General features: G+C 34.3%; 1 protein-coding gene across 2 annotated transcripts; it reads right to left on the bottom strand.

Moving 5' to 3' along the window:
* Positions 1–1,133: 1,133 nt before the first annotated feature.
* LOC142344228 (uncharacterized) lies at positions 1,134–25,619 on the bottom strand. Of its 2 annotated transcripts, XM_075395781.1 has the most exons (6): positions 25,539–25,619; positions 22,984–23,308; positions 12,919–12,982; positions 12,385–12,505; positions 2,192–2,334; positions 1,134–1,659 (listed from the first exon to the last, which is right to left on the bottom strand). In XM_075395781.1, the coding sequence occupies exons 2-6, from the start codon at positions 23,215–23,217 to the stop codon at positions 1,505–1,507; spliced, it is 717 nt and encodes a 238-aa protein (XP_075251896.1). In that variant the 5' UTR covers positions 23,218–23,308; positions 25,539–25,619; the 3' UTR covers positions 1,134–1,504. The 2 variants fall into 2 exon arrangements, with proteins under 2 accessions (XP_075251896.1, XP_075251895.1); XM_075395780.1 differs by lacking the exon at positions 25,539–25,619 and having other exon boundaries at positions 22,984–23,444.
* Between the last annotated feature and the right edge of the window lie 234 nt (positions 25,620–25,853).

Here is a 25,853-nt window from a genome sequence, read left to right as displayed (position 1 = left end):
TCCCATTGGCTTAGTGAAGACGTTCAATGGATCGTTGAAAATGTTTTCAGAGAAAAAAAGCTTATGTTTTAAATAGCTTCTACACTTTCTTCTCTCAATTTTCTACCGAACTTTTGGATTTTGCTTGTTTTTGTTGTTGTTTTCATAGTCAATGACTTGTTGTAATGTCTTATTGATAATTTTTGAATGACAAACATCCTAGTCTTTACATCATCTAGGCATAATTTAGCGTATTAAATGCCTTCCGTTGAAAGCTGTAGAATTTTTTGACTTTGATACTATGGGTTTTCTCAAAAATTTCGTGGTTTTGATGTATTTTTCTTTGCCTTACGACTTATTGTGATGAGTTATTGATGTCACATGAATGAAATCGATGATTGCTATTTCATCGAGGCAGAATTTAGTGTGTTTAATTAACTTAAAATGTAGCATTTTTTAAAATTCAAACATCTATATTTGTTATCTCTTCATTTGGTTGACAATTAAGTCAAAAATGTAGATGAGCTCGGGTCGGAACATCATGTGCGAACGCACATTAACGAGCCGCCTTGTTTTTATTAAGATTAAAGCTAACTCTTTTTTACTACTAATTGATTTACTAAAGGCTGGTAATGTAATTGCTATACGAAATCTGATAATGTCAAATTTTTCACCTGATTTTCTTTGACATTGATTTCTTCAGTTCCAAACTCCGGTAGACTCTAATATGATTACAGCAAAAGCAAAAATAGCCAACAGTTTGTCAGAACTATAGTCAAAAGGTTATTTTAAATTAAACAACTCAAAATCAAACAAAGATTTAGAACAAGATTTTAAAAGGAGGCTCATCAAGTTTCAGTTGAATGTACATAAGTAATCCAATAAAATTGTTCCTATTTGTTCAAAATATGCTAACTATTTGTTCAAATTTGTAAATAAGTTCCAATTATTTTTGAAGCGAGAACTTTTATTGAGATACTATGTTTTCTGGCTATGCAAAGGCAAACAGAGTACATACGAAAGTAAAATTTTGATAAATAATCGAGAATAATAGTTTTCTATAAAGAACTTGAAACTTTCTTACTAACGACTGTTTAATCTTTCTACCTTTACAACATGATACAACATTTTTCTCAACAATGAAATAATAAAAATTAGTACGAAAAATAATTAATTTTCAACAACTTGCAAGATTTTTACTACGGATTTTTTAATCTTTCCATCGCTGACAAGAGATAACAAGAATCGTACCTTCCTCATTAAAATTTATATTAAGTAAGCACGTGAATAATAAATTATATTGCAAGAACTTGCTAGTGACCTTAATAAAAACACTGAATCTTGCGAGGAAAATATCCTTGAGTGTCTGCTATTAACGAGAGTATACTGTATTGAAAATTCGCTATAAGGGCATGTTACTGTACACTATTTTTAATTCTCTTTTATGTTGAGGATAAAGTTGTCTGGGTGTCTGAAGGGTACATATACGAATATACTATAAACGTTTATTGAGTGTAAGTTGTTATTAGATGTTGATAGCCTCCTCGTTTTTCAGTTCCTTGTAGTCGAATGCGGATGGTGGTACCATTACAGAACCCACCCCGTTCGCCAGGCCTCCAGTGACTGCAGTGTCATTTGGATCTGCTGGAATTTTGGCACAGGAGCATTGCTGATATCTCACTAAAAGCCAATAGAAATTAATTGATTGAGTATAGTCTCGAAATTATTACTGAATAGTAGTCTTCAAAAAAATTGGTGGAGACGTTATGGAATTGAGCTTTATCTGACTTGAAATAGTAATTTCTCAACAGAATACAGATTAAAAGTTCTGAAAAATGGCTTAAAAATTGAGGGTAGCTACTTGAGTACGTTTTTTTTCTCAAAAGATGACACTCAGCGTTTAACATAAGGTTTGAGACGTTCATTTAGACTTGAATTTTTTTATCTCAAAGATTTTGTGGTATAACTAACCCAAAAATCAAATCTTAGTTTTCAAAGTCAAAAAAACTTTGTAATAATACAAATTGTAGATAGTATTGTACTGTTAGCAGAGCAAAAGGAACTGCAAGCGATTATTTGGTTGCGAGTAATCTAAGGGGTCTTTCCCATTGACTTTTATAACCGAAATTATAGCATCATGCACGAAAATATAGCCCCCCTGCATTATTGGGGAAAGACCCCACTCCCTAATCTAGTGACGATAGATACTGACTCTTCTTGACTTTGACGCAGGAGACAGCGATGATGGTGACGATGATCACAATGGCCGCTAGAGGGAGACCCAGTCCAAACACAGTCCCACTAAAGATCCACTCGTCCACACATCTCTCAAACTTGCACTGTCCACTACAACACCTGTAATGAGTATTCTATGCTTTATAAAATTCATGATTTCCAAGTTACCTCAAAAGGAACACCGCCGTTTAACAGGTCATGGATGGAGTCTATTGGTGATAAGGAGGCTCTCTAATGTGCGTTCGCACACTCATCCACATTTTTGGTTTGATTGTCCAACAAATGAGGAAGAGATAGAAAACTTTCAACAATTCAATTATTCTTCAAAATTAATTGGCGTATGCAAAAAATGCTTCAAACTCAAACAGAAAAAATATGTAATAACAAAGTGAGAACAGCGTTAAATAAAACCTAAACTGAACAAATTAAAATGTACTTCACTAGAAAAGAAACAGGGGACCAGACTCGATAACAAGTAGACAAAAAGAAAAAAACGGTAAAGTTAAAGAAAAAATCTTTCATAAACACATTAGCTATTAACCAAAACCATTAATTAAATCGCTTCATTTATTTCTTTAAAAAAGCCAATGAGATCTGTCATACTTCAGAATATATTAAAAGTCTACAAAAAGATAGACAAATACAGAATCAAAAAAAATTATTATTTTCGAAAATCCAGCGTCGAAGGCGCTAAAACAATAACAAATGTCATATGAACATCAGATATGTTCCATAATTTCTTTCCTCAACAACAAAAAACTGATTTTCGACCTGTAGTTAATGAGACTAGAAAACATCTAGACAAAAGAACAGCAAAGTGCCAAGTTAAAAACTACGTCTATAATTTTTTGATTTGATTTTGAATCCACGAAAATTTATGGCTATCAAATGATATCAGTTAACAGGTTACTTCGTTCATCCATTTTAAGTCGCTAAGATCTGCAAATATTCCAATTTTTTTATATGACTACAAAACGAACGACAAATACAAAATTACAAATGCCGTTAAAATGTGCTAGAAGATGGTGTCGAAGCCGAGAAAACCATAAGCTATTCAATGAAAAAATTGATATGTTCAATGCGCTTTCTTTTTATACGCCACTAAATTGGTAGCTGACCTGTCAATAGGGCGACAAGGAAAAACCTTAAAGATGAGAAAACGTTCGAATACAAAAAATGATTTTTGAAAAACTCGTAGTATCAAAGACAAAAAAACATTACTTATAACGTAGAACCGCAATAGTTTTTTGAATTTAATCCAAGATAAAGACACTGCAACTTGTTTTTGCTGACCTTAAGCAACAATTTTACCAGAAATGAGTGGCAAAGCTCAATAAAACAAAGTTCAGTAATTGATGTTGGAAAAAAATGTTTTTAGAAGTCAAATCGAACATAAGCTTCCCTTGATAGGTTTCCACGAAAATCTAAATAGGCTTCCTTGATACTTCATTGGTAGTCAATTCGTCTGGTCATTAGCAAGCCTGGATTTGAATTGTTCTGTTCTGTAAATAAGATAAAACGAATCAAAAATTGCGAACATACTTTTAGAACAGGCACCGACTGATTGCATTCCGAATTGTTTTGGATTGTAAGAAGTGACTATTAGAACAACGCTAGCCCTGTTATTACTTTTCGAGCTTTAGGAACACTGAATTGCTCGAATATTTTGGAGATGAAATTTTGACAAACATTATAACAAAACTATATGATGCATTTTTGATAATTATCGAGTTAAACTAGCAATTACCTAATCAAATTCAAACCAAAATCACTCTCAATGAAAACTCAAGCAAAAAGAGCCCTATTTTGGTGTTAACAAGTATAGTGCTAGCAGTTTTGAGGTGTATTTGATCGGCAAATATATAAGAAGGGACAGAAAATGTTTGTTTCGTGTCCTTATTGACGAAAAACAATGAAATTTGAAAATATTTATCAACAATTTTAGCCCAAAAATTAGGTCAAAGAGTTAAACGACACTTTTTTATCTTTAGAAGCAAAACTTTTTAAAAATTTTCTGAAAATTGGCAAAAAACTGCTAAAATTACTTAAAAATTGCCTAAAAATTTTGAATAACAACGAAAATTAGTCAATTATTAACAAGACTTTAAACCTCGATAACGTGGAGAACAACGAATTTCATAAAAACCCTTTTTAATTATATATTCTACAGGTGGGTGGGAACAATTACCCCATAATGAGGGTAAACATACCAGCTTAATGGACATATAGATTTTACGCCCACTGGAGCATATGCTAATTTTTACATATTAACGAGCTGTATAACACATTAAATGTAATTCTTGGGAGGGGGTGATTGAGACAGAATAGATCCTAACACGGTACGCGCGTTTGGGGGTGTAAATTATATGCTTGTTAAAGCTCCACCAATTGAAATTAGTTTGTAAACAAGTGCATGGAATAGCATTTAGTATGTTACCCCCGTTATCCCGCTATTCTTAATTAATGACTTAGATGGAAATTTAGGGTAATACCGGCACGGGTTAGATCCCTCGCGAACCGAATCCCGCACTTCAGTACCCCCTTTTACCCCTTACTCTTGCATATCGTGTCAGGGGGAATTTTATGGTTATTACCATTATACATTCACCCACCCATTATCATTGTTCCGACCCACTTTAATGGGGGGAGGAACTACTCAAATGGGTTTTTTTGTTCAGACAATTTTGGCCAATCGATATAATCATCGTAGAGAGTTGTGAGTGGTATCATTAAAAAGCCCGTCCAGCATAGAATATGGAATTAGAAGATTTTTTCAATTTTTACTTTTTATAGGGAATTATAGTGGTATAAAATTTTGTGAAGATCAGACGTATTTTAGCCGTTTTTATTCACTTTTTCGGTATATTTGACGTAATTTTCATCAATATTGCTAAAATTTGTTCAAATTGTTAACTGCAGTGTTATTAATTTTAGCTCTGAAGATAGAGAAGGGTTGCTGAATTGTTCGGTCCGATTTTGTTGGCTAGAATTTATTCTAAATTTTTTCAAAATTCTACTTTTTTGGTCCCAAATTTCAACTTTTTCAGCCGACTTGCTTTAAATTTGCTGGAGGTAAATACCTTAAAGCTAAGGCCACATTCTTTTTTAACTGAAAATCGAGATATTTGTACAACCATGGTTTTTGAGAAAAATCTGGAGTTAGAGTTTTGCCAGTTTTTTGCAGATTTAAGAATTAGACTCATTAAATATACAAAATTCATTTTTTTTTGATAAACTGAAAACTTTTTATTTAAAAAAATTGATCTGTTTAGCAACCATTTGAATAAATGAGTAAATGGCTAGAAGGGCAGCAACATCTGGGTTGATCTTGATCTCGCCATGGTTCCTTACGAGAGAAAATTTTTCTGAATTAAAAGTTTTTTTTCAAAACATATGCGCTATGTAAATGATTTTTATGTATACTGATTTTTACTCACAAGAATTTCAAATCAGGACTCAATTAAAGAAAGATACTATTTACAAAAAGCAAGGCCCAACGAAATTATATTATATTACGGTTTCAGAGTTAAGCGCGTGTTTTCTATGGCTCTGACCAGTTGTTTTCGTAAAATATTTTTTGCGTTCATTTGTTTTCTTTTTTGCCCAATCTTTGAGCCAAATATCTTAAATATATTTGTTTTAAGAAAGTATCGGTTAATTTTTGAACTCTGCGACTATTTTATCCTATCTCTCAACTTCGATCGCAGTGCCAGTAAAAACATACAGAAACCAATTTTCTGTGGGTAATGGATTATTGTTCGTAACGATTTTTTTTCAACTAATGTTCTCTGTGTTTTGATACTACTCCCTTTCAATTTTTTGAGCATAACTGCATATTTTATGGGTTCAGTTTGTTTCCTTGTCGTATTATCGCATTATTGACAAGTGCAATTGAAGGACAGCATAGTAGGGACAATGCACAGCGATGGAAAAACGCCCATCTGAATATTTAATTTCTTTTGTCATATACTTTATCATTTTTGAGCTGAGACAGTTATCTCGCAAACTTTTATGGTTTTTTTGTTTTTGCCTAAGTTTGTTTTTCTTTTTTTTGTTACACGCCATATACCTAAACCGATAAATTTCAGTTATTTCCACAGGACGTATAGCTGATCATAGTTGAAGAATTCAGTTCACAGCTGTTTGTTTTATTGGCTATCAACTTGAAATTAAAAAAAACTTTTTCTTAACTATATCATTTTTGCTTTCATTTTTGTAACCATGTTACTCAATCTCACTAATTGGAAATCTCATTTAATTTTGTCAATTTAAAGTTTTTTTAAACGTTTCCCGCTTGGTTATGCATTGTGACTGATTGTTTTGATCATTAATTTCATAAAAAAATTTCGAGATTTCTATATTGTTTAATTCCTGGGTATCTTTTCGTTGTCATGACTACGTAATCTTTTTAGAAGGAAGACTGTTCTATGTTAAAATTCTACTTTTTCAGCCGACTTGCTTTAATTTTGCTGGAGGTAAATACCTTAAAACTAAGGCCATATTCTTTTTTAGCTGACAACCGAGATATTCGTACAACCATTGTTTTTGAGAGAAATCTGGAGTTAGAGATTTGCCAATTTTTTTTATAAATTTAGACTCATTAAATATACAAAATTCATTTTTTTTGAAAAATTGAAAAATTTTTTAAGAAAAAAAATGATCTGTTTTGCAATCATTTGAACAAATGAGTAATTGGTCAGAAAGGCAGCAACATCTGGGCTGATCTTGATTTTGTCAAAAATAATTACAAAATTTATTTTTCAGAATTAAATCAAAAAGTATTATTTTAATTCTAAAATCGAAATTTTTAAAAATTTTATTTCTTAGATTTAATTTTTTAAATTCTAAAAAGAATTTTTTGGAAAATAAAATTTTTTTAGATTTGAATAGAATCTAAATTTGTTTTATCAAAATATATCCGCTATGTAAAAGATTTTTATGTATACTACTTTTTATTTACAAGAATTTCAAATCAGGGCTCAATTAACGACAGATTCTATTTACAAAAAACAAGGCCCAACGAAATTATATTACGGTTTCAGAGTTAAGCGCGTGTTTTATATGGCTCTGGCCAGTTGATTTTGTAAAATTTTTCTGCGTTCAATTGCTTTCTTTTTTGCCAAATCTTTGAGCCAAATAACTTACTGTCCTCAATCAAAGATCCAGTTATTTTTCAGGAGGTATAAATGAACCTTGAAACTTCTTTCAGTTGTTATCTAATGTCTGTTATGACGTTAAATATATTTGTTTTAAGAAAACATCGGTTAATTTTTGAACTTTGCGACTATTTTATCCTAACTCTCAACTTCGATCATAGTGCCAGTAAAAACATACAGAAACCAATCTCCTGTGGGCAATAGATTAATGTCCGTAACGATTTTTTGTTCACCTAATGGTCTCTTTGTTTTGATAGTACTCCTTTTCAATTTTTTGAGCATAACTGCGTATTTTATGGGTTCAGTTTGTTTCCTTGTCGTATTATCGCATTATTGACAAGTGCAATTGAAGGACAATATAGTAGGGACAATGCACAGCGATGAAAAAACCCCATCTGAATATTTAATTGCTTTTGTCATATACTTTATCATTTTTGGGCTGAGACAGTTATCTCGCAAACTTTTATGGTGTTTTTGTTTTTGCCTAAGTTTGTCTTTCTTTTTTTGTTACACGCCATATACCTAAACCGATGAATTTCAGGTATTTCCACAGGACGTATAGCTGACCATAGTTGAAGAATTCAGTTCACAGCTGTTTGTTTTAATGGCTATCAACTTGAAATAAAAAAGAAACTTTTTTTTAACTATATCCTCTTTGCTTTCATTTTTGTAACCATGTTACTCAATCTCACTAATTGGAAGTCTCAATTAATTTTGTCAATTTAAAGCTTTTTTAAACGTTTCGCGCTTGGTTATGCGTTGTGACTGCTTGTTTTGACCATTAAGTTCATAAACAAGTTTCGAGATTTCTTTACTATTTAATTCCTGGGTATCTTGTTGTTGTCATGACTACGTAATCCTTTTAGAAGGAAGACTCTTCTATGTTAAATTTCTACTTTTTCAGCCGAATTGCTTTAAATTTGCTGCAGGTAAATACCTTAAAACTAGGGCCATATTCTTTTTTAGCTGAAAATTGAGATACTTGTAGAACCATTGTTTTCGAGAGTAATCTGGAGTTAGAGTTTTGCCAGTTTTTTTGCAAATTTAGATTCGTTAAATATACAAAATTCAATTTTTTTTGAAAAATTGAAAGATTTTTTAAGAAAAAAAATGATCTGTTTTGCAATCATTTGAACAAATGAGTAATTGGTTAGAAAGGCAGCAACATCTGGGCTGATCTTGATTTTGTCAAAAATACTTACAAAATTTATTTTTCAGAATTAAATCAAAAAGTATTATTTTAATTCTAAAATCGAAATTTTTAAAAATTTTATTTCTTAGATTTAATTTTTTAAATTCTAAAAAGAATTTTTTGGAAAATAATTTTTTTTTTGAATTTAATAGAATTTAAATTTGTTTTATCAAAATATATCCGCTATGTAAAAGATTTTTATGTATACTACTTTTTATTTACAAGAATTTCAAATCAGGGCTCAATTAACGACAGATTCTATTTACAAAAAACAAGGCCCAACGAAATTATATTACGGTTTCAGAGTTAAGCGCGTGTTTTATATGGCTCTGGCCAGTTGATTTTGTAAAATTTTTCTGCGTTCAATTGCTTTCTTTTTTGCCAAATCTTTGAGCCAAATAACTTATTGTCCTCAGTCAAAGATCCAGTTTTTTCAGGAGGTATAAATGAACCTTGACAATTCGTCCAGTTGTTATCTAATGTCTGTTATGACGTTTAATAATTTTTTTGAGAAAACATTGGTTAATTTTTGAAATTTGCGACTATTTTATCCTCTCTCTCAGCTTCGGGCGCAGTGTCAGTAAAAAAATACAGAAACCAATTTCCTGTGGGTAATAGATTAATTTGCGTAACGAGTTTTGTTCAATTAATGGTTCCTTTTTTTGATACTACTATTATTTTTGCTTTCATTTTCGTAACCATGTGCCTCAATCTCACTAATTGGAAGTCTCAATTTCTTTCGTCAATTCTAGCTTTTTTTTGTACGTTTCGAGCTTGGTTAAAGAGTTCAGTTCAAAGCTGTTTGTTTTAATGACTATCAACTTGAAATAAAAAGAAACCTTTCTTATTTATATCTTTCTTGCTTTCTTTTTTTGTGACCATGTTACTCAATCTCACTAATTGGAAGTCTCAATTAATTTGGTCAATTTAAAGTTTTTTTTAAACGTTTCGCGCTTGGTTATGCGTTGTGACTGATTTTTTGACCATTAATTTCAAAAAAATTTCGAAATTTCTATACTGTTTAATTCATGGGTATCTTTTCGATGTCATGACTACGTAATCCTTTTGAGAAGGAAGACTCTTCTATGTTAAAATTCTACTTTTTCAGCCGACTTGCTTTAAATTTGCTGGAGGTAAATACCTTAAAACTAAGGCCATATTCTTTTTTAGCTGAAAATCGAGATGTTTGTACAACCATTGTTTTTGAGAGTAATCTGGAGTTAGAGTTTTGTCAGTTTTTTGCAAATTTAGACTCATTAAATATACAAAATTCATTTTTTTTGATAAACTGAAATTTTTTTTAAAATTTGATCTGTTTTGCAATCATTTGACCAATTGAGTAATTGGTTAGAAAAGCAGCAACATCTGGCCTGATCTTGATCTCTCCATGAATCCTTACAATATTTTTTATTCAGAATTAAATTTAAAAGTTTTTTTTTAAATTTTAATATATAAATTTTTTAAAATTTTATTTTTAGATTTAATTTTTTAAATTCTAAAAAGAATTTTTTGGAAAATAGAATTTTTTTTGTATTTAATAGAATTGAAAAGTTTTTTATCAAAATGTATCAACTCTGTAAAAGACATTCATGTATACTACTTTTTACTTACAAGAATTTCAAATCAGGGCTCAATTAATGACAGATTCTATTTACAAAAAACAAGGCCCAACGAAATTATATTATGGTTTCAGAGTTAAGCGCGTGTTTTATATGGCTCTGACCAGTTGATTTTGTAAAAATTTTTTTCGTTCATTTGTTTTCTTTTTTGCCCAATCCTTAAGCCAAATACCTTATTGTCCTCAATCAAAGATCCATTTATTTTTCAGGAGGTATAAATGAACCTTGACACTTCTTTCAGTTGTTATCTAATGTCTGTTATGGCGTTGAATATATTTGTTTTAAGAAAACACTGGTTAATTTTGGAACTTTGCGACTATTTTATCCTATCTCTCAACTTCGGGCGCAGTGTCAGTAAAAACATACAGAAACCAAATTCCTGTGGGTTTAATGTCCGTAACGATTTTTTGTTCAACTAATGGTCCTTTTGTTTTGATACTACTATCATTTTCGCTTTCATTTTCGTAACCATGTGACTCAATCTAACTAATTGGAAGTCTCAATTTTTTTTCGTCAATTTTAGTTTTTTAAATACGTTTCAAGCTTGATTATGCATTGTAACTGACTGTTTCGACCATTAATTTCATTTAAAAAATTCAAGATTTCTATACTGTTTAATTCCTGGGTATCTTTTTTTTGTCATGTCTACGTAAATCTTTTCGAAGGAAGACTCTTCTATGTTCTTGCAGGTAACATCTTTTTCTGATAGTGTCTTGAACTGTGTGATCTTGTAAAATTGTTTGATGTTTAGGCTTCTTTATATATTTGTCGTTGTTTTGAGGGGTCATGACTTAGTCTCATTATTGACAGGCTCAATTTGCTTCCTGAGGCATTGCAATTTAATCCATCGCTGTTTTTTTAACTCTTTTTGAAGTCTGTTATGACTTTTGAAAATATTTGTTTTCAAAAACATAATTGGGTTTTTCAGCTTCGTCTTTTTTTAATTAATTTTTTGGCCGATTTGTAGCTCAGTCTCTGTAAACACAGGTCACAACGCGTTTTGTTTCCAGTGAATTATATTTTATTCTCTATAACGGTTTTAGCTTCGAAGATTTGTATGTCGCCTTTGTTACTGCTGTTTTTACGAGATTTCATAAAATAATTAAGATTTTTTGTATTTGTACATTTTATAGGATTTTTCTGTTTTCTTTTTAATTTATAATAATAATCATAGGTCTTATTGGCTTTGAAATTTTGCACAATTAAACATTGGATAATGACATGTCTCAATTGCTTCCTATGGAGATACAAATGAACATTTTAAGGACTTCAGTGAAATTAATTCTTTTCTAAATTAGAAACGTATTTTTGAACTTCGCACCCCTTTGCTCTTTTTTGTCGGCCTATTAACCATTTGCATTGAGTACAGGTTCGATATTTTTCTAATGATCTATAGGTTAAATTGTGTCATTTAGATTTTATCTGGTGCGAGTTTGATTTTGTTATGATTTTATTTATTATAGAAATCGAGTTTTGGCCGTAAATTATGTTTATTGTTTGATATTTATTATGGTCTAGTAGTCATATTATCAACAACATTCATCGGCCCGCTGGGATGGCATTATTGTATTCCATTGGCTGTTTATGGAACGTTATGTATGTTTTTGAAATTTTTTTATCTTCATCATTTGGTAGCCAATTAAGTCAAGAATGTGGATGAGCGGGGTCGGAACCTTATGTGCGTACGCACATTACCGAGCCTCCTTCTTTAAAATAACTGTTTTGTTATTTGTTATTAGTGGACAAGAATAAACAACAGAGAGAGTATTTTAAGAGGTGACAGGTAATGACAAAAATGATTAAACATAAAAAGTTGGAAAAAACCAATTCTGGGAATAGCTATTTTGCAAAATTGAAACATTACACTGCACATTTTCCCCAAATGCCCCTATGAAGAGACCGTGTGCAATGAAACATGAATGGGCTAACCTCACGCATTATAAGTTCTCTCTTTTGAGTCAAGGTCAGTTTGGTCAAGGTGTTCGTCAATCGTCAATACATGGTCTAGAAGCTCTTTTTTGGTCAATACACTGTCAACTTTGACCCCTTTTGGGAGCTCACGGTCTTTTCATCGACAATTTTTTTCATCGACAAATTTTTCATCACGGTCTTTTCATCGACAAATTTTTGTCGATTTCAGTGTTTTCATAAGTCTAGATCGAGATTAGGGAGTGAGTGAGTGTGTGTGTGTGAGTTAACTAACCTGTGGACAGTGTCGAATCCATATTTGTCGAAGTAGTCTCCCCCGGGCACACAGTCTGCATCCTTAGTGCAGTGATCAGGGATGTGCTCAAAGTCCCTGCACTTCTTCTTAGTACACCCTCCTAAAAGTATTATAGCAGATAAATACTCAATATTTAAGGATCTGATCTGAATTAATAAAGATAAGGGAACTCCTCCCCCTCCCCTCCCCTCCCCTCCCCTCCCCTCCCCTCCCCTCCCCCTCCCCTCCCCTCCCCTCCCCTCCCCTCCCCTCCCCTCCCCTCCCCTCCCCTCCCCTCCCCTCCCCTCCCCTCCCATCCCCTCCCCTCCCCTCCCCTCCCCCCCTCCCTGATGGTGAAACATGCGTGTAATTGATTTTCCAACTTTTATTTTGGAACAAATTCTGAGAATCATGAAAACAGAATGTGGCAACATTTGCGAATTAAGTTGAACTTCTCAAGATATTTTAGAAAATACGGTAACAATTTGGGTCTGCTGCCGGTTGAGTTGTATAGCGAAATAAGCAGAGTGCCACCTTCACAACAGTAGTAGTTGTCGTTGGTCCAATCTCCGTTGTACGAATGGCAATCTCTGTCCATCTGAAAAGAAGAACAATCAAATTGATTAATTCCAGCGTTTTCATCGCATGTCACAAACAATAACATCCTTATGTTTTCTTCAAGTAAAATTTTTTAAAAAATAAATTTTTTTTTTGTAAAAATAGAATTAATGGAAATGGTATTAAGGATGGAAGCAAAATTTTTGGGGAAGTAAATTACTATTAGCATATGAACTAATATTTGGTTTTTCAACATCTAGAGATGAAGAGACTGTAAAACAGTCTAAAGCTCAATAAGTTTGTCCAGAAATTCGGTTCAGTGGGATAACTTCCCCCGTCCATAGTGGACAACAGCGGGTCGACCAAAAACATGAAAACTGCTTTTACAATAGGATATTCAATCTAATTGATCAAACTTTACACTCCAAGGCTGTATTTTATGTACACGAAAGCAAAAGCAAACGTACTCGGCTCAAAATAATAATAATAATAATAATAATAATAATAATAATAATAATAATAATAATAATAATAATAATAATAATAATAATAATAATAATAATAATAATAATAATAATAATAATAATGATAAATTGTTTCCATCAGTCATTAAGTAGCTTCAAAATTACCAGTACAAATACAATCACATATTTGACTGTGGGAGAGCACTATTGGGCCGATGGCCCGTTCTCAAGTGTCTCATTCAGTTTATCTGGATGAAAGTGATTCAAAATAAAAAAAGAGCTTTGTTTTTCAAGGTACCACCAAACCCAGCAGTAAAAACTTTATTCTGATTTTGGAACGCCTTTGAGTAGTCATATTAAAACTCATGCAACAGTCTGACTATGTCCTCATTACCCAAAATATAATTATCTAGAAATTGATGACAGAAATTTTTTGTTTCGGTATTAGACATGTTTTCAATCTTTTCGATTATTTCATCATCGTAACCTAGAAGCATTCTTAAGACCCGCCTTATCCTAACAATTATTGAAAAACTGTGAAATAGATTTTTACCTAGAGTTATTTTGTGTTTAATCAACCACCTGCTTTTTTTAAGGCAGTTTTGCTTTGAGAAACCCTTTTGAAATTGGTGAAATATTACATTTTCCCCTTATGTTTTTTAGTGTTTGCTTAAGTAACTCATAGGCATGTAACTCTGATGCTAAATAGATCTTATGTTTTACTATTTCTTCGTAAGTGCTTTCAAACTTTTTTCGATGAAAAATTAGCCGCATGATACGTTTGATAACTTTGTCTATTTCCCTAACTGTTGTGATTGTTGTTGACCCGGATATCAAGACTCCGTATTGTACTATTGGTTGTATGTATGTTCTAAATGGTTTTATTATCTGTGATTCTCTCAAAACTTTTATCAGTTTATATAAGATAGAACAATTCGACAAAAGTTTTGGGACCACATGCCTTGAGTGCTTTGAGAAACGTAGTTCATTATCTATCGTGATGCCCAAGTATTTGAAACTTTGTTTTTCTTCAATTTTAGTGTTTTTTATGACTGTTCTCGACACAACATTTTTTTATTTTTCTTTACAAAAAGCATGCTTTTTGTTTTTTCCTTGTTCAGCGTTAGTTTACTTTTTATGAGCCAATCATTGACGTTATCTAGTGCTTTGTCGTGATCATCGTCAATTTTCGATGCAGAACTTCTGCTCTTCACAGCAGTATCATCGGCATATAAAATAACATTCGATTTTTTTGGGACAAACTCAAGTCATTCATGTAGATACTAAACAAAAGAGGGCCGAGAATGGAACCCTGTGGCACGCCTATTTCTATGAGCTTCAGTTTGGACTTTTTTTCTCCAATTAAGGTATATTGCATTCGATTGGACAAATATGATTTCAAAATTTTGTATATTGGACCACGTAGACCATATCTATAACATTTTTGCACTAGAATGTTGTGATCGACAGTATCAAAGGCTTTCTTTAGGTCTAGAAAGGTGCATTTGGTTTTTTGCTGTTGTTGTGGAGATTTGATCTTATTTCCTCTATTAAGGTTGCAATGGCATCAACTGTGCTCTTCCCGTGCCCGAACCCAAATTGTGAAACTGAGAGAATTTCAAATACATTAAGGTAGTTTTGAATTCTATCAAATACAATCCGCTCAAAGACTTTCCCTATAAATGGTAGCAACGAAATGGGCCTGAAATTTGATGAGTCGTCTTTATTTCCATTTTTGAAGAACGATTTAACTTTTGCAATTTTCAAACTCTCTGGGTACTGTCCAAGTTCTATGCATCTATTAAACATTAGTTGTAAAGGAGCTGTTAAACAGTCAGAAAATTTTTTAATGAAAAAATAGTTCAAATTATAGCAATCAAGGCTAAATTTGTTTTAACAATTGTTGATAGCGTACTTTACGTCATTTTTAGATATCGATTTTAGAAACATACTTTGACTCTGGTTTTCTCTTGTAAGGGCATTTCTTGTTAAAAATTCCTCATTTAATTTTTTCCCAATGTTTGAGAAGAACTCGTTAAATTCTTCTACTTTATTTTGTGAGCAAAAAATTTCAGAGGACTCTGAATTGCTGGTTAAAGAACTATTAAGCTGAAAAAAAGTTTTTCTGTTTTTTTACTAAATCGGTTTTAAGTAGATTTTGATAAAATGTTTGTTTTTTAAATTTGATGAGCGATTTAAGGTTTTTACAAGTTTTTTGAAAATTTCCGTTGATTTGTGGACCTCCAGTTGCATCTGCCAGTTTCTTAAGACTACGTTTTCCGTCGCTAAGTTTTTAACCTCATTGTCAGTCCAATTTTTGTTGTTTTTTCGTTTACGATGTTTTTCAGGGAGGTGACAGTTTAAAGCTTCAGTGAGCATTTCGTGAAATTTTTTGAAGGCGTTGTCTATTGGTAAGAGTTCTAAACTGCTTTGTGGACCTCAAATTGACATCTGAGATCCTTTTCGAGTTTTTCTCTTATAATTGGATTATCTAGGTTATGCCAATTGCGTTTTTTTAGAGCCTTAAGATACTTTTTTGGACTGCCAACGAGGTCAAAGGAACCTTCTACCGTGTGATGATCTGTTATACAGGTTGATGTAACTTTTGTTTCTATCAGAAAGTTAGAAAAAATGGCGTCAATGAGCGTACCTCTCCCATTTGATACCCTCGTTGGCTCATTATTGTTTGATATTCTGAGACCGTTTCCGGCTAAAAGGTTTTTTAAACTTTCGGCTTTTTTGCTGTTTATTAAAAAATTAACATTAAAATCCCCACAAAGTACCTGTTTTGTTTCTGGGTCAATCATTAGGCTGTTGATATATCTTTCAACCGTCACGAAATTAGCTTCATTAGTTCAATTTGGTGGCATGTAAAAACATGAGAACCATATTTGTTCTTTTATGGTTTTGATGGCGACTGTTAGTAATTGAACGGAATTCGTTTCTAATTTTTTAACTATCTGACAATTTATGTTGTTTTTTAAGAAGAATGCAACACCTCCACCTCTTTTTTTACGATTGCTGGATATAATTGTTTGATATCCATTCAAAGAAGAACAGTTATTGTTGTAGCTAGGTTTTCACCAAGTCTCAGAAAGGCAAACTACTTCGGGTTTCTGAGACATGCTATTAATGTAAACTTCCAACTCGTCTAGGTTCTTAGATACGGATCGAATGTTTTGAAGAACAAATTGGAACTGTCTTGGATGAAAGATTCTTTTATTTGTCATTGTTGACGTAGAGACACTTTTCGTTATCAATTCCCTGCCGTTGCAGTCTGGTTTTTTTCTTCTTGCATAAAACTAACAACTATTTTGATATAACAGTGCTTAATTCTTTTTTTTAATTTGTTGCTTGCGGAAATCACCAACAACACACCAACATTCTTTCTCTTTGCTCTCCTGCGCCCTGTCTGCATGGTTGCGTAAATCACAACCGACAGGCCGCCGCCTGCGGAAATCACAAGAGTGCTGAAACAATTTTTAAAGACTTTTAGTTGATTTTGAGGTCATCTTATACATAAATAAGCTGACTTTATGAAGTTTAAAAAAACTTAAGAAATAAGCAAAAAAACAGTTTTAAAAATAGGATCAAAAAATTACGCACCTAAGGCTGGCAAAAGTTTCTACCCTAAATCTTGAGATGTGCTCATATTATACACTTTAAAGAAACCAAACAAAAATAATTGAGTTATGTTTTAGCTTGTTATTACAGTTACTGAGTTCATGAGATGTCATTTGTTCTATTCCTTTTGAATATTTAGTCGTTTGTATGCAAGAGAGTTGATAGCGTCGTCGGTAGAAGATAATTCGAACTGTTTATTTCGTTTTATAGCATTGATTGAGTCCAAATCTTCTATCTCGTTAATTTTAACGAATTTTGCCTTTTCTCTACCATTTTCCACTAAAACCGAGATTGCGCAATTGTGTGTTGCAGTGATCATGTTTCGTTTTTTTTGCTTCGTTTTTGATCTGAGCTTCATATTCTGGAAGGGGCTCGTTAAGATAGATGAACTTGTTGTTTATCCTGTTTTTTGTTTTTCTGAGTCGTTTTCTTTTTTCATAGACACTTTGTTTGTCGGCAAAATAGATAAATTTGCAAATTACTGTTGGCAGTTGAAACTCTTTTCCAGAATTAGGAATAATGTGACACGCTTTGATACTGTCCTCAGTAATTTCGACCACCAAGAATTTCTCAAAAAATTTTAAAGTTTCGTGTGTTACATTAAAAATTTGTCGAGCCTCGAAGGGCGGATTAACGATTAGCAACGAGTCCTTGCGCGTGTATCTCTTTTGCGTTCTTAGACGATCATTAATATTTTTTTGCTTTGCCTTTAATTCCGTAATTTCTTCGTCTTGTATATTATTTTTTGCTTTCAAGAGCTCGATTTCTTTTTTTAAAACACTTACTTCTGTGTCTTGAATAGTACTCACGACAACCTCTGGAGCTATGGGTGTTGACGTTAATGATGTGGCCTATATCTACATTGCCGTGTAATAACAATAGAAAAAAAATTAATAAATTAAACAGTTAAAGAGCAAATTGAACCAAAGATAACACTCAAATTGGAATCTTGTGCGATAAGACTGCAACAGCAAAGAAAGATTGTTCTTTTCAAGCAAACATTTAGAGTTTTCAAGTTTTCTCAAAACGTTTCACTCAAGGTCAACCGACTGTTCTTCAATGCAAACCAATTGCATCAATTCAAACAAAATCAGACCTACTTGGAGGTTTTGGTGGCATAGCCACAAGAACACTTGATTGTAGATGTCCAACAAAAAATTAATTTTTTTTTTAAAATCATATCATCTGTGATATTAAATTCTGCGCGATCTGAATTTTATAACAGTAAACGCTGACAAAAAAAATGGCTCCAGATACTGATATAAACTTTTGAAAGTTTGACCTTTGCTGGATCTTTGTATAGACTAGCCTAAAATTTGCAGAAAGTTGTAAGTGTTCCTAATAAAAATTAGAAAGTTGTTCTGGTTAGTACGTTTGTTATACCATAACTATCTACGAAAGTATTGGTATTATCTGTGAATGAAGTAGGGTCCATGCAAACGGGCATAATTTTTGTTACTGAGCGAAGATGTGTGTGCATGCGTGTGTGAGTGTGTATATGTGTCTGTAAGTTTGTTTGCGTGTGCGTATGTGCGTGTGGGCGTGCGTGCGTGTGAGTGTTGGTGTGTACGTTTGTGTATGTGGGTGTATGTGTGGATGTGTGCACGTGTGTTCGAGTGCGTGCGTGCTTGTGTGTGATTTATTTGTGACTTGTGTGTATATGTGTGTATGTGTGTGTGCGTGTTTGTATGCGTGTGCGTATGTGCGTGCGTGCTTGCGTGCAAGTGTGTGTGTGTGTGTCTGTGTGTGTGTGTGTTAATATGTGTGTGTGTGTGATTGCTGGAGTGTGCGTGCGTGCGTGTGTGTATTTATGTATGTATGTGTGTGTGTGTGTGTGCGTGTGTGTGTATGTTAGAGTGCTTATGTGTGTGTGTGTGTCTGTGTTTGTGTGTATGTGTGCATGTGTATGTGTGTGCGAGCTTATGTGCGCGGTTATGTGTTTTTGTGTGCGTTTCTGTGCGTGTGTGTGTGTTTGTGTATTTGTGTATACGTGTGTTTGTGTGTGTGTGCATGCGTCTGAGTGGATGTAATTTGTGTGCTTGTATGTGTGTGTGCGCGCACGCGCGCGTGTGTGTGTGCGTATGTGCGTGCGTGCTTGCGTGCGTGTGTGTGTATGAGTTAATGTGTGTGTGTGTGCGAGTTTGTGTTTATATATGTGTGTGCGTGTTTTTGTGTTTTTGTTTGCAAATGTGCATGTGTGTGTGCGAGCCTATGTGCGCGGTTATGTGTTTTTGTGTCCGTGTGTGAGTGTGCGTGTTGTTTTTTTGTGTTTACGTGTGTGTGTGTGTGTGCGTGTGCGTATGTGCGTGCATGCTTGCATACGTGTGTGTGTATGTGTTTATGTGTTTGTGTGCGCGTGTTTGTGTGCACTTGTGAATGTGTGTGCGAGCTTATGTGTTTTTGTGTCCGTGTATGAGTGTGCGTGTTTGTGGTTTTGTGTTTACGTATGTGTGTGCGTGTGTCCGTGTGCGTATGTGCGTGCGTGCTTGCGTCCGTGTGCGTGTATGTGTTTATGTGTGTGTGCGCGCGTGTTTGTGCTTATATGTGAATGTGTGTGCGAGCTTATGTGTTTTTGTGTCCGTGTATGAGTGTGCGTGTTTGTGGTTTTGTGTTTACGTGTGAGTGTGTGTATGTGTGTATGTGTGTGTGTGTGAATAGTACTCACGACAACCTCTGGAGCTATGGGTGTTGACGTTAATGATGTGGCCTCCATCTCCATTGCCGTGTAATAACAATAAAAATAAATTAATAAATTAAACAATTAAACAGCAAATTGAATCAAAGATAACACTCAAATTGGAATCTTGTGCGATAAGACTGCAACAGCAAAGAAAGATTGTTCTTTTCAAGCAAACATTTAGAGTTTTCAAGTTTTCTCACAACGTTTCACTCAAGGTCAACCGACTGTTCTTCAATGCAAACCAATTGCATCAATTCAAACAAAATCAGACCTACTTAGAGGTATTGGTGGCATAGCCACAAGAACATTTGGTTGTAGATGTCCAACAAAAAATTAATTTTTTTAAAATCATATCATCTGTGATATTAAATTCTGCGCGATCTGAATTTTATAACAGTAAACGCTGACAAAAAAACGGCTCCAGATACTGATATAAACTTTTGAAAGTTTGACCTTTGCTGGATCTTTGTATAGACTAGCCTAAAATTTGCAGAAAGTTGTAAGTGTTCCTAATAAAAATTAGAAAGTTGTTCTGGTTAGTACGTTTGTTATACCATAACTATCTACGAAAGTATTGGTATTATCTGTGAATGAAGTAGGGTCCATGCAAACGGGCATAATTTTTGTTACTGAGCGAAGATGTGTGTGCATGCGTGTGTGAGTGTGTATATGTGTCTGTAAGTTTGTTTGCGTGTGCGTATGTGCGTGTGGGCGTGCGTGCGTGTGAGTGTTGGTGTGTACGTTTGTGTATGTGGGTGTATGTGTCGATTTGTGTGCACGTGTGTTCGAGTGCGTGCGTGCGTGTGGGCGATTTATGTGTGACTTGTGTGTATATGTGTGTATGTGTGTGTGCGTGTTTGTATGCGTGTGCGTATGTGCGTGCGTGCTTGCGTGCGAGTGTGTGTGTGTGTCTGTGTGTGTGTGCGCGCGTGTTTGTGCTTATATGTGAATGTGTGTGCGAGCTTATGTGTTTTTGTGTCCGTGTATGAGTGTGCGTGTTTGTGGTTTTGTGTTTACGTATGTGTGTGTGTGTGTCCGTGTGCGTATGTGCGTGCGTGCTTGCATCCGTGTGCGTGTATGTGTTTATGTGTGTGTGCGCGCGTGTTTGTGCTTATATGTGAATGTGTGTGCGAGCTTATGTGTTTTTGTGTCCGTGTATGAGTGTGCGTGTTTGTGGTTTTGTGTTTACGTGTGAGTGTGTGTATGTGTGTATGTGTGTGTGTACTTCTGTGTCTTGAATAGTACTCACGACAACCTCTGGAGCTATGGGTGTTGACGTTAATGATGTGGCCTCCATCTCCATTGCCGTGTAATAACAATAAAAAAAAGTTAGTAAATTAAAAAATTAAACAGCAAATTGAATCAAAGATAACACTCAAATTGGAATCTTGTGCGATAAGACTGCAACAGCAAAGAAAGATTGTTCTTTTCAAGCAAACATTTAGAGTTTTCAAGTTTTCTCACAACGTTTCACTCAAGGTCAACCGACTGTTCTTCAATGCAAACCAATTGCATCAATTCAAACAAAATCAGACCTACTTAGAGGTTTTGGTGGCATAGCCACAAGAACACTTGATTGTAGATGTCCAACAAAAAATTAACTTTTTTTAAAAACATATCATCTGTGATATTAAATTCTGCGCGATCTGAATTTTATAACAGTAAACGCTGACAAAAAAAATGGCTCCAGATACTGATATAAACTTTTGAAAGTTTGACCTTTGCTGGATCTTTGTATAGACTAGCCTAAAATTTGCAGAAAGTTGTAAGTGTTCCTAATAAAAATTAGAAAGTTGTTCTGGTTAGTACGTTTGTTATACCATAACTATCTACGAAAGTATTGGTATTATCTGTGAATGAAGTAGGGTCCATGCAAACGGGCATAATTTTTGTTACTGAGCGAAGATGTGTGTGCATGCGTGTGTGAGTGTGTATATGTGTCTGTAAGTTTGTTTGCGTGTGCGTATGTGCGTGTGGGCGTGCGTGCGTGTGAGTGTTGGTGTGTACGTTTGTGTATGTGGTTGTATTTGTCGATTTGTGTGCACGTGTGTTCGAGTGCGTGCGTGCGTGTGTGCGATTTATGTGTGACTTGTGTGTATATGTGTGTATGTGTGTGTGCGTGTTTGTATGCGTGTGCGTATGTGCGTGCGTGCTTGCGTGCGAGTGTGTGTGTGTGTGTGTCTGTGTGTGTGTGTGTGTGTGTGTGTGTGTGTGTAGGTGTGTGTGTTTTCATATATGTGTGTGTGATTGCTGGCGTGTGCGTGCGTGCGTGTGTGTATTTATGTATGTATGTGTGTGTGTGTGTGTGTGTGTGTGTGTGTGTGTGTATGTTTGTGTATTTGTGTATACGTGTATTTGTGTGTGTGCATGCGTCTGAGTGGATGTTTTTTGTGTGCTTGTATGTGTGTGCGCGCGCACGCGTGTGTGTGTGCGTATGTGCGTGCGTGCTTGCGTGCGTGTGTGTGTGTATGAATTAATGTGTGTGTGTGTGTGTGTGTGTGTGTGTGTGTGTGTGTGTGTGTGTGTGCGTGTTTGTGTGTATATATGTGTGTGCGTGTTTTTGTCTTTTTGTGTGCAAATGTGCATGTGTGTGCGAGCTTATGCGCGCGGTTATGTGTTTTTGTGTCCGTGTGTGAGTGTGCGTGTTGTGTTTTTTTGTTTACGTGTGTGTGTGTGTGTGTGTGTGTGTGTGTGTGTGTGCGTGTGCGTATGTGCGTGCGTGCTTGCGTCCGTGTGTGTGTATGTGTTTATGTGTTTGCGTGCGCGTGTTTGTGTGCACATGTGAATGTGTGTGCGAGCTTATGTGTTTTTGCGTCCGTGTATGAGTGTGCGTGTTTGTGGTTTTGTGTTTACGTATGTGTGTGTGTGTGTGTGTGTGTGTGTGTGCGTGCGTGTGCGTATGTGCGTGCGTGCTTGCGTCCGTGTGCGTGTATGTGTTTATGTGTGTGTGCGCGCGTGTTTGTGTGCATATGTGTATGTGCGTGCGAGCTTATGTGTTTTTGTGTTCGTGTATGAGTGTGCGTGTTTGTTGTTTTGTGTTTACGTGTGTGTGTGTGTATGTGTGTATATGTGTGTGTGTGTGTGTGTGTCTGTGTGTGTGTGTGTGTGTGTGTGTGTGTGTGTGTGTGTGTGTGTGTGTGTGTGTGTGAGTGGGTGTGTATGTGTGTGTGTGTGTTTGGTGGCGCTAATATGTTTTTTAGCGTGTATGTATGTGCGGTTTCAAACTTGATATAAATCTCTTAAAAGCTGGTTCTTCGAAACTAGAATACTAACCGAACATGTCTGGCACAGTTCTAGTGAGCACGTGCCTTGACAACACCAGAAATGTCTATAATCGTACTTGTCAGAATCCGCCCTCCTCTCCAGCGGACAATCCACTTTGCTCAAACACTGTTTATATTCCCGAGAGTAGGTCAAATTTCTCCGAACTGGAACCAGCTTATCACCAGCAACAATTTCCAGTTGCCAAATAAGGATAACTCCGAGAGACGCAAATAGAACACGCATTTTGATTTTTATTGCCTGATTTTCGTTTCAATTTTAAGTAATAAATATTTCAGCTAAAGCGTCGCTTGTATAACACGAAATTTGAGGAGGTCTTATATAAAGGTTGATGTACAGTATGCGACAGAAACAGTGCTGTTTTAGACTATTAATCTATTCAAATATACCTTTTTTGCTAAAACCTTCCTCGTTTTTCAACGTTTTTTTTTGCCTGAAACCGACGGTAAAATATTCTGTATATACACCACGGGAATATGAAAGCGCGCTAATCTACAGGAAAGAATTTGTTCAAAATATTACATTGTATTAAATGGTTTGGCCTCTGTTCATCTGCATTTCAGACAATGCTGTATAATTTTGCCCACCGTTTAAGTTTCCGGTGGTACTTATTATTACCTTGGAAACGCAAAAATCCGCTCCCAAATTTTTGATGGCTTCCATTTTGCCACAGAGATTTGCTTTGCCGTTCAGTATGTCTTTGAACTGGGGAATAATTTTTATATTTAACAAGCAAAATCAAATGCCTAGATAATAAAATGCGTTCAGCAAAGATTATGATAAAAATTCCAATTAAATTCTTTATAAGTCAACATTATTTGCCACAAATCCAGGTATAACAATAAAGCACCATTTTTGGCGTTACAAAATCTGTAAACACTATTGTCAATTCGTGTTAAAACAGGAAACTACTGCTCATCATAACAAAAAATTGACAAGAGAAATTTCTGCAAAATGAATAAACGGGATTATTTTCTCGCCTACAATTTTCATGCTAAAAATGTGGCCCCCTAGTCACGAAAAAAGCATTCATGCTCACAAAATGAATATGTGGAGAATAGTAGAAAAGGACAATTTAAAACAGCTTACTGTTAATGCACTCCAGACTAAAAGCCTAATGCTGCTCCGCTGAAATTACGTTGAAACAAAATTATTATAATTATTATCTTTTTAAAAAACTAATTTTAAAAAGTGAAATTTTTAGGACAAATTTTGAAGATTTCAATATAAAACAAAAAAGCAACAATATAAACGATATTAAGGATGTAGGCCAATTTTTTTTCTGGAAGTAAACTACTATCAGCATATGAACTGATATTTGATTTTTCAGCATCTAGAGATGAAAATTTGTAAAACAGGCCAAAGCTCAATAAATTTTTCCAGAAATTCTGTTCAGTGAGATAACCCCCTCCCCCCACTCCATAGCGGACCATAGCGGGTGGACCAAAAACAGAAAACTGTTTTTTTACAATAGAATATTACATCTAATTGATCGAGCTTTCAAGTCCAAGGTTCTTTTTATGTACACAAAAGCAAAAGCAATTGCACATAGCTCAAAAATAGAATGTTGCAAAATCTTTCAAGATAAGGGTCGGAATTTGTCCAGTTAATCGATGTTTACGACTCAAAAAGAAGAAATGGAGGCGTGTATATTTTTGTCAAGCAAACGTCAACATTTTGTCGACATATTTTTTCTAAAAATACTCAGCTATGTATTGCAGATTATTACAAAAAGTGAAGGTATATTAAGGTATATCTTAACTTTTCTTAGTGTGTGCTCCTCCGTAGAATCAAAATTATTTTAAAATTTTAAAAAATGAATACAAAACTCAAATTTTTGCTTTGACGAGATTGAATATAAGTTGTTTTCAAAAGTTTTAGTGTGTTGTTGTGTCAATGTTAGCGCACTGTAAATTAAGGTTTTAAATGTTATCTTTTTAAAAAATTTTGAAGTGCAGAATTACAAAAACTGAAAATTGCCTTTATCTCAAAAAATGAAAAGACTAAAGAAGTGAAAAACTGACGTTTTTCATGGACAGAAATGCTATTTTAAATTTTATTAACTATTGTCTGTCATTTTTCAACCGACGATCTCAATTTTTTAACTGTGCTAAGCATCAAAATCATTCAATTATTTTATTTGAGATTATCTTTTTTGAGACTGATGCTTTTAAGGCCAAATTTGTCATATGTTGTATACAAAAAAGTTTAATTTTTAATTTTGTTCCTGAAAATTTCAAAATTTGTTTGAAGTGACCAGATTGCTTTAGGTGATTCCGATTAAAAGTTTCGGTATAAATTTATTTTTCTACTTTGGGAAAATCTATTTTTGAATCTTTCCGCTAGCACCTTCCCCTCCCCCTCCTCCCAAAAAAATCAAATTTTTGGTTGACACATATTATATTCAGCGCGCTAGCGAAAAAGATCAAGAAAGTTAATATGTGATACTTTTTATTTCGTATTTTTTGTGAATATATATAAATTACGAACCTAAAGTTTTCCACAGAAAACATTCTGTCCTAAACTTTGAATCAACTTTCACAAACTGAATTAGGCTTTAAGAAGTTAGGTTCAGATTCTTCTCTGCGTAAAATCTCTTTGTTTGCGAATGCGACTCCTCAGGTAAGGCAGAATTAGAAACTAAATCTGAGATAATTGATGAACTAAGAAGAGAACGAAGTGATCTAGAAAGAGCTGGTCATGTGATACAGCAATATCTGCTTCGCGATAAGCAATCAAGGTTATGTACTGCGATGCAGAAAATGTATATTGAATTAGGATCTTATCCATTTGTGCCCACCAGCACGTTATGCACCCCCAAATTACAAAGAACGTATCATTGCATAGTAAATCCTTATGTA

This window comes from Convolutriloba macropyga, chromosome 8, assembly GCF_964194025.1.
Source record: "Convolutriloba macropyga chromosome 8, txConMacr16.3, whole genome shotgun sequence".
Lineage (NCBI taxonomy): Eukaryota > Metazoa > Xenacoelomorpha > Acoela > Convolutidae > Convolutriloba > Convolutriloba macropyga.
This window is presented reverse-complemented; position numbering and strand designations above follow the sequence as displayed.

What these genes read in the sequence shown, in the direction of transcription:
- LOC142344228 (XM_075395781.1), bottom strand. Translation starts at nt 23,217, where the DNA reads ATGCGTGTTCTATTTGCGTCTCTCGGAGTTATCCTTATTTGGCAACTG. An exon ending in AACTGTGCCAGACATGTTCG is followed by an intron (nt 12,983 to 22,983) that starts GTTAGTATTCTA and finishes TCTTCTTTTCAG; the next exon opens with ATGGACAGAGATTGCCATTC. An exon ending in CAACTACTACTGTTGTGAAG is followed by an intron (nt 12,506 to 12,918) that starts GTGGCACTCTGC and finishes TAATACTTTTAG; the next exon opens with GAGGGTGTACTAAGAAGAAG.